The sequence below is a fragment of the Podarcis bocagei genome (genome assembly GCF_964188305.1).
Source record: "Podarcis bocagei genome assembly, chromosome: 7".
NCBI classification, from domain to species: domain Eukaryota; kingdom Metazoa; phylum Chordata; class Lepidosauria; order Squamata; family Lacertidae; genus Podarcis; species Podarcis bocagei.
In genome coordinates this window covers 4,465,526-4,477,628 of record NC_138132.1, presented here as the reverse complement: position 1 = coordinate 4,477,628, position 12,103 = coordinate 4,465,526, and the positions used below count along the sequence as shown (strand labels likewise).

The 12,103-nt window shown below is 50.6% G+C and overlaps 1 protein-coding gene across 1 annotated transcript in view; it reads right to left on the bottom strand.

The window, feature by feature from the left end:
• The window catches only part of EXOC3L2 (exocyst complex component 3 like 2), a 54,016-nt gene that overhangs the window by 28,030 nt on the left and 13,883 nt on the right, over window positions 1-12,103 (bottom strand). Inside the window, exon 3 of the mRNA XM_081200248.1 lies at window positions 1,599-2,241. Coding sequence (XP_081056374.1) covers window positions 1,599-2,241 — 643 coding nt within the window. The remainder of the gene's footprint in view (window positions 1-1,598; window positions 2,242-12,103) is intronic.

Below are 12,103 nucleotides of genomic sequence, written 5' to 3'. Positions count from 1 at the left end.
GCTGTTCCTGCTTTCCCCACCCTACCACCCTATAAGGTTTTTGACCTTGCTATGGACCTTGGTTGGTCGCCATTAAGCGGCCTGGTAGGAATTTTTCCACTTGACAAATTGGCACCAGCCACTTGGTTTTCGCCTAGGTAAAGGTAAAGGGACCCCTGACCATTAGGTCCAGTCGTGGCCGACTCTGGGGTTGCGGCGCTCATCTCGCTTTACTGGCTGAGAAAGCCGGCGTACAGCTTCCGGGTCATGTGGCCAGCATGACTAAGCCGCTTCTGGCGAACCAGAGCAGCGCACGGAAACGCCGTTTACCTTCCTGCCGGAGCGGTACCTATTGATCTACTTGCACTTTGACGTGCTTTCGAACTGCTAGGTTGGCAGGAGCAGAGACCGAGCAACGGGAGCTCACTCCGTCGCGGGGATTCGAACCGCTGACCTTCTGATCGGCAAGTCCTAGGCTCTGTGGTTTAACCCACAGCGCCAACTGCATCCCCTCTTTTCCCTGGGACGTCCCTATTTTGATTGGAAAACGTTGGAGGGTCTGGGGTTATGTGATCCCCGAGTCACGGAGATATGTAACTATACAACCTTTAGAAGACATTTGAAGGCAGCCCTGTATAGTGGTACCTGAGGTTACAGACGCTTCAGATTACAGACTCCACTAACCCAGAAATAGCACCTCAGGTAAAGAACTTTGCTTCAGGATGAGACCAGAAATCGCGTGGCAGCAGCAGCAGCAGGGGGAGGCCCCATTAGCTAAAGTGGAACCTCAGGTTAAGAACAGTTTCAGGTTAGGAACGGACCTCCAGAACGAATTAAGTTCTTAACCTGAGGTACCACTGTATAGGGATGATTTTTTATTTTATTAAAAAGTTCAGTGTTTAACTATCTTTTTATATATAGTGGTACCTCGGGTTAAGTGCTTAATTCGTTCCGGAGGTCCTGAAACTGTTCTTAACCTGAGGTACCACTTTAGCTAATGGGGCCTCCCGCTGCTGCCACAAAATTTCTGTTCTCATCCTGAAGCAAAGTTCTTAACCTGAGGTACTGTTTCTGGGTTAGCGGAGTCTGTAACCTGAAGTGTATGTAACCCGAGGTACCACTGTATGTTGGAAGCCACCCAGTCACTGGGGCAACTTAGTCAGATGGGCGAGGTATATATAATAAAATTATTATTAATATTATTATAGAATAATAATACAGTGGTGCCTCACAAGACGAAAAGAATCCGTTCTGTGATTCTCTTCGTCTAGCGGTTTTTTCGTCTTGCGAAGCAAGCCCATTGACGGAATAGCGGATTATCGCTATTAGCGCTATTAGCGATTTTTAGCGGCTTATCTGCTGATCGGATCAGCTGATAAGCGGCTTAGCGGCTTAGAAAAAGGGGGGGAAGGGAAAAAAACAGCAGGAACTCGCAAGACATTGTCGTCTTGTGAAGCAAGCCCATAGGAAATTCGTTTTGCGAAGCACCTCCAAAACGGAAAACTCTTTCGTCTAGCGAGTTTTCCGTCTTGCGAGGCATTCGTCTTGCGGGGCACCACTGTATCAGAAAAATGATGGAGGGCATGCCGACCGCCCAGACCCGTCCCTGCCCTTTTTACCTCTGGTAGATGTTGCTGCTCCAATCCAGGACGAAGTAGAGGTCTGAGATGCTCAGCTTCTTCTGGACCGCCTCGGCCAGGCACCTGGCAAGTCCCTGGTGGAAGCTGCACAGGTAGACCCCGAAGGCCTCGTATTCCTTGGGGTAGGCGTGCAAGAGGTGGAACTTGACGGTGCACAGGTCCTCCAGGGCGCACTTGGCCAGGCGGTCCATCTTCGTGGCCACGGGGAGGACCCTGCCCTCGGTGCACTGGCGCAGCCGCTCTCCGACCAGCTGGCTCACTGCCTCGGCCCACTGCTGCTTCATGGCCCGTGGCCGGGGTCCGCAACCCCCTGCCCGGTCCCCTTGAGCCGCCAGCCACTTGCGGTCGGTGTCCTCCTCCTGCTCGATCACTCGCACCACGAGCTCCAGGGCCGGGCAGGAGCTCTTGGCGGCCAGAGACTCGGCCAGGACAGCCCAGAGCTCCTTCTGCAAGGCCTCGTACAGCAGCGCCACATCCTTGGCCTTCCGGCTCCCGGATTTCCGGACCTCGCTGCCCTCCGTGCTCTGCTGCCCATCCTGCTCACACTCGGCCTCCAGTTCGATGATGTGTTCGTCGGCCACCATGAGATCCCTTTTGTGGATCAGGTTCAGGATTTCCAGAACTGGAGCACAAGGAGGAAAAAGAGATCCAAAGTGTGTCTAGGAGCCATTTCAGCGTACAGCATGTAAAGGTAAAGGGACCCCTGACCATTAGGTTCAGTCGTGACTGACTCTGGGGTTGCGGCGCTCATCTCGCTTTACTGGCCGAGGGAGCCGGTGTACAGCTTCCAGGTCATGTGGCCAGCATGACTAAGCTGCTTCTGGCGAACCAGAGCAGCCCACGGAAACGCCGTTTACCTTCCCACCAGAGAGGTACCTATTTATCTACTTGCACTTTGACATGCTTTCGAACTGCTAGGTTGGCAGGAGCAGGGACCGAGCAACGGGATTTGAACCGCCGACCTTCTGATCAGCAAGCCCTAGGCTCTGTGGTTTAACCCACAGCGCCACCTGTGTACAGCATAGCTGTCAACTTTTCCCTTTTTTAAAGGGAAACTCCCTTATTCCGAATAGGATTCCTCACAAGAAAAGGGGAAAGTTGACAGCCATGGCGTACAGTCATTCCTTGAAAGCCAAACGCCTTGCGAGTCGAGTGTTTTGGCTCCCGGATGCCGCAAACCCGGAAGTGAGTGTTCCGGTTTGCGCACGTCCTTTGGAAATATTAGCAGGATTTGAAACCCACTTCTAATGTAACAAATACTATGGATAATACGGATTGATTTAAAACATAGATTATGGAATATTATGCAGTTGTAAATGTTGACCCATGGAAGTCTCAAGATTCAGAGTAATCTCTATACCTCAGCACAAAGGGCTGCCGGCAATTTGATGGTGAAAATAGAAAAACACGCCACAAAAGCTGTTCGACGTCCGAGGCGCGTTCGAAAATGGAAGCAATTACTTCTGGGTTTTCGGTGTTCAGGTTCCGAAATGTTCGGCTTCCGAGACACTCGAAAACCGAGGTTCCACTGTATATGGATATGCATTACAAATTTATATTTGTAAAATCAAATAAAAACGATTTCAAAAAAGCAAAAACAAAGTGTGTCCAGGGGTGTATGTAACAGACTGGAGGTTTGTTTGTTGTATATTGCATTTATATCCTACCTTTTCCTTCAAGGTGCCCTGCACATGGTTCTCCCCTTGCTCATTTTAACTGCCACAACAACCTTGCAAGGTAGGGTAGGCTGAGAGGCAGTGGCTGGCTCCCAAGGTCCCATGGCTGCATGGAGATTTGAACCCTGGTCTCCCAGGTCCTGGTCTGACACTAACCATTGTACCGCACTGGCTCTCACCTCTCTGCCTGCCAAGGGTCACCAGGGCGATGCGCCTGGAGCCTTGTAGTTAGTATGCTTGAGGGGTGCCCCTCTGGGATGCAAGGAAGAGGGCATCAAAGGTGGCGTTAACCTTCACCCTCTGCCAGCCCACTGGTTCTCTGGGTCCTGCCCAAGCTACGGTTTGGATAGGTCAGTGGTTCTCAAAGCAGGTGGTATTTCCCTCCTGGGGTCAGCAGGATTACCTAGGCAGCGTGATAAGGGTCAAGTGGACATCAGGGGGCACTGGCAGGGGTAAATGACTATCAGACTTTGAAAAGCTGGTATCTCTGGATCAAGTTCATCAATTTGGGCAAATTAATTTAACTAGTTTTCCTTTGTCACTGCAGATGGTAACAGCAGTCACGAAATTAAAAGACGCCTGCTTCTTGGGAGAAAAGCAATGACAAACCTGGACAGCATCTTAAAAAGCAGAGACATCACCTTGCCGACAAAGGTCCGTATAGTTAAAGCTATGGTTTTCCCAGTAGTGATGTATGGAAGTGAGAGCTGGACCATAAAGAAGGCTGATCGCCGAAGAATGGATGCTTTTGAATTCTGGTGCTGGAGGAGACTCTTGAGAGTCCCTTGGACTGCAAGAAGATCCAACCTCTCCATTCTGAAGGAAATCAGCCCTGAGTGCTCACTGGAAGGACAGATCGTGAAGCTGAGGCTCCAAGACTTTGGCCACCTCGTGAGAAGAGAAGACTCCCTGGAATAGACCCTGATGTTGGGAAAGATGGAGGGCCCAAGGAGTAGGGGATGACAGATGGTGGGACAGTGTTGTCGAAGCTACCAGCATGAGTCTGACCAAACTGCGGGAGGGAGTGGAAGACAGGAGTGCCTGGCGTGCTCTGGTCCAGGGGGTCACGAAGAGGCGGACACGACTAAACGACTAAACAACAACAAGTTTTCCTTTTATTTTGAATAGACGTGCAATTCATTGTTGGCTGTTTTGCGTTTTATTATGTTATTATCTTCCTTAGTGGACCATGCAAAGTGCTAGGATGCTTTTTATAGGACCGAGTCAAGGGCACTGGGAACGACTTTATGGAACCAATGGAACGGTGGTCTAATGAAAACCTTTGGGGACCACTGCAATAGGTGAAGGGTTTGGTTTCAGACAGCTCCTCCCCGCACGCTGCCCCCAACCTCAGACCAAAAAGGGTCTTGGAGCAACCTGGGAAGTGATGACCTCTGACCCCAGAGGTACTTGGTCTGGCTATGCGTCTGACGGCACTTCACGGCAATCTTGGTGTGACCTTGCAAGGAGATAATGTCTGCCCACACACAGACTGAAACAACGGCTGGATTTTGGGGTTGCCGTCACTAATGCCATTATCTCTGGCGATCCCGTGTTGACTCTGCACACAGACAATGCACCCTTGTTCCATGTTCCAAGTCACAAGGTTTTCCATCATTTCTCAGCTCCTGGCCCCTTCCTAACCCACATTCCTGCATTAGCCAGGGGCTAATATTTAAAAGGTGATCAGGCTTGCTTGGAATCTGCGCTTCCTGGCTTGTAAACCCCGATGCCTTATGTCTTGTGTTTAATCTCTGGTGCGAGAAACAATGTCACAAGACACATGGGGCGCGACCTGAGACATCCTGCATCACGTTATACGTGGGGCCGCCTATTAAGACAGTTTGGAAACTCCAGCTGGGGCAGAATTTGGCAGCTAGGTTGTTCACCGGGTCAAGACGGTCTTGCACGGGCTACCAATTAGTTTCCGGGCCCAATTCAAAGTGCTGGTTTTGATCTATAAAGCCTTAAATGGCTCAGGACCGCAATACTTCAAGGATGGCCTCTTTCCATATTGTAATGGGTATGAGTTACTCGTGCGTAAACTGGTGCCTTTCTCGGTTAATTTGCCTTGTTAAACCTTTCTGACTGCACAGCCCCTTCTCATGGTGGCTGCCTCAGTCACTGGCAGAATCCATCAGTGGGCGTTTCTTGAACCTCTTCCAACATAAAAGTTGTTTGACACCCAGTCTCCTCCTCCTCTCACTGCGCGGGAGTCTTCTGCGCAGGGAAGGCGTGGGTAGCGGAGGACCCGTGCTCTCCCCGCTGGTGTCCAGTGAAGAGTCCTGGAGCCCTCTCTCCAATTCCCCCGTCTGCCTCTCTTTATCCCCGGTGTTGCGCTGATTGGCTTCCCCCTCTACTGAGATGTTTCTCCCCCTGCTGCTGGGTCCTTCGCCAGCATCATCTGGGAGCCTCCCCTTCGCCTCTCGCTCCGATGTCAGTTCCCTGACACATATAAACCCACCCGGACCCTGAAATCATCTCCTGAGGCCCTTCTTTGTGTGTCTTCTCCACGTGGGGTCCGTAGGGTGGCAACACAAGAACGGGGCCTTTTCTGCGGTGGCTCCCCATTGTGGAATGCTCTCCCCAGGGAAGTCCACCTGGTGCCTTCATTATACACCTTTAGGTGCTAGGCAAAAACGTTCCTCTTCAACCAGGCCTTTGACTGATTGGCATGCGATACCCTTTTAAATTTGTTGTGGGAGGGAGTGGAGAGGTTACGTTTTTATTCTTTTTTATATATTTTGTGGGTTTTTTATCTTTTATTTTAATATTGTGAACCACCCCGAGATTTACAGATGAAGGGTGGTACGGTGGTACCTCGGGTTAAGTACTTAATTCGTTCTGGAGGTCTGTACTTAACCTGAAACTGTTCTTAACCTGAAGCACCACTTTAGCTAATGGGGCCGCGCTGCCAGAGCACAATTTCAGTTCTCATCCTGAAGCAAAGTTCTTAACCTGAAGTGTATGTAACCTGCAGCCTATGTAACCCGAGATACCACTGTATAACAAACAAACAAATGGATAAATAAATAAATAAGACCCTGTACACCCCACCAGCGACCCATCCTTGGTGGATGATGGGAGACACCACAGCACAGTGACGGAGTAGGTGCTTTGCGTGTACAGTCAACCCCTCTCAACTCCACTTCAAAGAATCTCAGATAGCATGAGACCCTGTAGGGAACTCGACTAGATGAATGGAGAGCCAGCACAGTTTAGTGGTTAGAGCAGGGGTGAGCAAACTTTTCCAGCAGGGGGCCATTCCAGCGTTCCTCAGACCATGTGGTGGGCCGGACTATATTTTGAAAAAATAATAATGAACCAATTCCTATGTCCCACAAATAACCCAGAGATGCATTTTAAATAAAAGGACACATTCTGCTCATGTAAAAACACGCTGATTCCCGGACCATCCGCAGGCCGGATTTAGAAGGTGATTGGGCCGGATCCGGCCCCTGGGCCTTAGTTTGCCTACCCATGGGTTAGAGCAGGGGTTGGCAACGTGCGGCCCACGGGCTGGATGCAGCCCATGAAAACCGTTTTACCGTCCCACAACCCACCCCCAAACCAAGTCGCCCATTCGGCAAGTCCCCCGCACGCTGCGCTAAACCAGCGCAGCACAGTGCAGCGACACGCTGAGCGGCGCCTGAAATCGCATCTGCGCATGTGCAGGTACCGGAAATCATGTCTGCGCATGTCCATATGCCGAAAATCGCTTCTGCGCATGCCCAGACGCCGAAAATCATGGCTGCGCAGAAGCGATTTTCGGCATTGCGCTGCGCCAGTACGGCCCACGGACGATCTCTGTGGGAGTGATCTGGCCCATGGGCGGTAAATCTTGCTGACCCCTGGATTAGAGTGTCAGACTAGGGTTCGAATCACCACTCAACCATAAAGCTCCAGTGGCCAGTCGCCCTCTCAGCCTAACCTACCTCGCAGGGTCGTAGTGGGGGTTGAAAGGGGGCAGGAACCATCCTTTGGGAGGCAAAGGTGGGATATCAAGAGGGAAAGCGGTGACAGGGTGGGCACTGGAGGTGCAAAGGATGGCCAGGCTTTGAAAAGCTCTGGATCAAGTTCATCTGTTTTGCAGAAATTAATTCAACTGAAGAGTTTTAACGGGGCTCTGAATAAATGTGCAATTACCGTCTTTTTCACTCCACAAGACACACTTTTTTCTTCCTAAAAAGTAAGGGGAAATGTCTGTGCATCTTGTGGAGCAAATGCATGGTCCCTGGAGCCCAATTGCCCAGGGGCAAAAAACAGATCATGCTCTTTTTTTTGGAAAGAGGGAAGTGGGTGTTGAAACAAAGCCGCTAATCGGCAAGTGATCGGGGAAGGAGATAAGGGACTCTAGCAATAAAGGAGGCTGCCTGGGAGCGGGGGAGGTAAAGACAGCGAACTTGCAAGGAGAGGAGACAGGAAGACTAAAGCAAGGAGCAGAGAAATTAGAAGAAAAGGAGGAGCAAAAAACTGCTCCAGCTAAGGAAAAGACACTAAGGCAAAGAAGAGGGAAGGGGGTGTTGAAAGGAAACAGCTGATCGGTGGGATCGGAAGAGAGATAAGGGACCCTAGTGGAGGCTGCCTGGGAGGGGGGAGGTAAAAGCCCATGGAGCCTCAGGATTTTTACATTGGGTCACCCCAAATTCACCATCAGATCACATAGCATGTCCATGGCTACAGCCTGCACCAAAAAAACACGCACCCACTGTTTCCTGGGGCCGCAATGGTGCAAAAACATGGTTACAAAGGACGGATCCACATGGATCCTCAGGATTTTTGCATTTGCTCACCCCAAATTCACTATCAGATCACATAGCATGTCCATGGCTACAGCCTGCACCAAAAAAATCACGCACCCACTGTTGCCTGGGGCCGCAACGGCGCAAAAACGTGGTTACAAAGCATGGATCCACGTGGATTTTTGCATTGAGCTACCCCAAACTCACCATCAAATCACATGTCTGTGGCCACAGCATGAACCACAAAAATCATACATCCACTGTTTCGTTCAGAATATTTTTTTCTTCTTGTTTTCCTCTAAAAACTAGGTGCGCCTTATGGTCGGGTGCGACTTATGGAGCGAAAAATACGGCAATTGCCCCTTGTTTTGAATCTGAGTGTGCTACAGTATTCCTTAGCAGGCCATGCAAACTGCTCTTCCGAATAATGCTTTTTTATCGGGCAGGATAGCGGGCAATTGCGGGGGGGGGGACACAAGTTCATGGAACCAAGCGGGTGTGGGGGCCCAACAAAAGTTTGGGAGCCACTGGGCCACAACCTCCATCGTCCTAAATGACCTTGACCGACCCCGATGAGAGCTGGGAGACCCAAGGACATCTTATGGGTCACAGGGTCTCCCTGCCTGTAAGCTCACAGCTCCACAGGCTGTGGGGCACCCCATCAGCCTCGGTGCTTTGGGTGCTGTTTCTACTTGTTGCAGCGGTGCGTGCAGCCCGGTGGTGGGGTCAGGGGCGACAGAACTGGCTCCCGGCCGCAGTCCTCACCTCTCCCAGCCCCAGAAACATGTTGTTTAACTTATTGCTTCCGTTAGCTGCCTCCGCTGTGTATTTATACAGCAGCCTCCCACCACCCTGGGCGGAACGGCTGCCAGGACTCAAGATCTTCCCCGCATGGGATGGCAGATGCACGGATACAGAAACACAAGCTTGACCCCTGCCGGTCGGGGTGGGATGGAAGCCCCCTGGCGCTGGGCAACCTGGGCAAAATTGGGCCGCTTCCGTTCAGCCATAGAAACCCCCGTTTTGAAACAGCGGAGAGGGTTCCCAGGTCGTTTCAGGGCCCAATTTGAGGTGCTCACGTTGGGGACCCAGGGTCTGAGGACCTGGAAACCCGCCTCCTTCCCGGCAGACCCTCTCAGGCAGGGCAAGGCGAGGCGATGGCCTCAGGCAGCAGGATGCAGAGGGACGGCCAGGAATGCATTGCCTACTGCAGTCTGCCCCTAGGAGGCCCGTTTTGTTTTTGTTTTTTATAAAATATTTATTAAGATTTTCAAAATATTACAAAAATAAATAAATAAATAAAAATACAGAATAAAAATAATTAAAAACAACCCCATCTTTCCATTACTTATTTTTCATTAGCTTATTTCCCGGACCTCCTCACGCCTCCCTTTTTTGTATTCCAATTCAGTTTGTTGGTTCAGCAAATCCTTCCCCTCTTTGTTTATCCAAATCTTTAATCTTAAAATATTATAACATTAAATCTTTACCTATTAATAATCCATTTTTCATATTCCCTTATAGTATTGCAGCTAAAAACCCCTTAGTTTCTATCCAACATCATTCTAACATTCATTAATTTTACAATATTTCTGTAAATAGTATTTAAATTTCTTCCAATCTTCTTCCACCGACTCTTCTCCCTGGTCTAGGAGGCCAGTTTTGTTGCCTCTTTGGCAGCCCCCCATGTCGCCTCTACAGCAGCCCCTTGGCGGAAAAAAGGGGCTGCAGCCATGGGCATAGCTGGGGGTTGGCAGAGGGGCAGCTGCCCCCCCCCCAAATCAAGTAAATAAACAAAAATCCTTTACTAAATGACCAATTGCATCTCAGGTAAGTCGGTTCTGCCGCCCAAACTTAAAGCCTGCCACCCCAAAAATAAATCCCGCGTATGCCCATGGCTACCACCCCCAGCTCAGTCAGTAGACATGAGACTCTTAATCTTGCGGCCATGGGTTCAAACCCCACATTGGGCAAAAGATTCCTGCCTTGCCAAGGGTTGGACTCTCGGCGTCCCTTCCAATTCTACAGTTCTACGATTCCTCCTGCCCTTGTTCCTGCTGTAGATCTTCACTCACACCATTGTGGGGGGCGCACAACATTTTGTGGTTCGCCTCTCTTGGGCCAGCCCTACTCTTGGGTGCTGAGCTGGCCAGAGTTGGCAGTTCCTCTACCCTCAGAGGCTTGTGGGGTGGCCCAGCGGGAGACACTTTTCTCTAGGGCAGCCCCTAAACTGTGGAACTCCTTCCCCACAGAGACATCCCTGAACCTTCATTGCACACCTGACATTGCACACCTGTTCACCCTGGCGTTTGGTACCCAAGGTCATGGGTCGGCAACCTAAGGCCCGGGGGCCGGATGCGGCCCCACCACCTTCTAAATCCAGCCTGCGGACAGTCCGGGAATCAGCATGTTTTACATGAGTAGAATGTGTCCTTTTATTTAAAAGGCATCTCTGGGTTATTTGTGGGGCATAGGAATTTGTTCATTCCCCCCCAAAAAAAAAAAATTAGTCCGCCCCCCCAAGGTCTGAGGGACAGTGGACCAGCCACCTGCTGAAAAAGTTTGCTGACCCCTGCCCAAGGTGTATGTTTCTACGAGCCTTTTGTGACTGTAAAGGTAAAGGGACCCCAGACGACTCTGCGGTTGTGCGCTCATCTCGCTCTACAGGCCGAGGGAGCCAGTGTTTGTCTGTAGACAGCTTCCGAGTCATGTGGCCAGCATGACTAAGCTGCTTCTGGCGAAACCAGAGCAGCGCACGGAAACGCCGTTTACCTTCCCGCCGGAGCGGTACCTATTTATCTACTTGCACTCTGATGTGCTTTCGAACTGCTAGGTTGGCAGGAGCAGGGACCGAGCAACGGGAGCTCACCCCGTCGCAGGGATTCGAACCGCCGACCTTCTGATCGGCAAGCCCTAGGCTCTGTGGTTTAGACCACAGCGCCACTTGTTTTAAAACGTTTTCAGTACTGTGATTAAACTGCTGTCGCCCATCCTGGGACCTTAGTTGAAGAACTAACAAGTAAATAATACGAATTGCCACGTCTGGTTGCATTCAAGAGTCAGTGTGGTGCAGCGGTTTGTTATAGTGTCAGGCTGGGACCCAGAAGACCTGGGTTCGAATTCCCCACTTCGCCATGAGGCTTGTGGGGCAGGCAGTCTAGCCTACCTCTCAGCCTAGCCTCCCTCACAAGGTTGTTCTGGGGATGGGGTGAATAAGGAGAGAACCATGTGTGTCACCTTCAGCTGATTGGAGGAAAAGTTGGGATATAAAGGCAAATTAATAACTGGTTTTATAGGTGTTTTGTTTTTTAATTTAGAAGAATGCTTTGGGTTGAGTTTCTGAGCACCGCAGATCTTCGAAATGGGTGTTTTGCAGGTCACATTGGGCAGAAGATTTCTGCGTTGCGGGGGGTTGGACTAGATGACCCTCGTGGTTCCTTCCAACTCAACAATGCTATGATTCTGTGCTGGGGCAGCAGAAGGCAGCCAGGCAAACAAGCCAGCAAGCAGAGGCGTGAGACACAGTTTTATAAGGAGGGGGGGGGTTGTTTTCAGTCTTGCAATCTAGGGTGATGGAGGCTATCTTTGGCAAGCGGCTGAAATTTTGGGAGAGGAAGGAAGGCTCTCTCTCCAGGCTTGTGGAGCAAAGTTGAATTGCATATTCATTTCCCCCCTTTGCCCTGCTCTCTCCCAAGCGCTCTTGGAGTCTTTTTCCTTCCCTCTGGGCACATTCTCCAGCAAGGTCAATGGGCTGCATTTCTACCTCTGCAATCAGGCTGGAACAATGAGCCGGGGAGAACAAAAAGCAAAAAATAAGCAAAAAAAGAAAGACCCCTTCATTAGCTTCTCCCCAGTCATAACCTGAGTAAACAGGCTGGCCCTGGAGCGAAGAGGGGGAAAAATAAAACCATCAGGTCTTGTTTCCAGTCCCCTTGGGAAGGACTTTGCAGACAGCCAAAGATCAGCTGCCAAAGCACAACTTTCAACAGCTCAACATTAAAGTCTTTTCGATGAGAAACGGCCGGGTCAATTCTGTGAGGTTCTGGGCCAAGGCTGATCCCGTCAG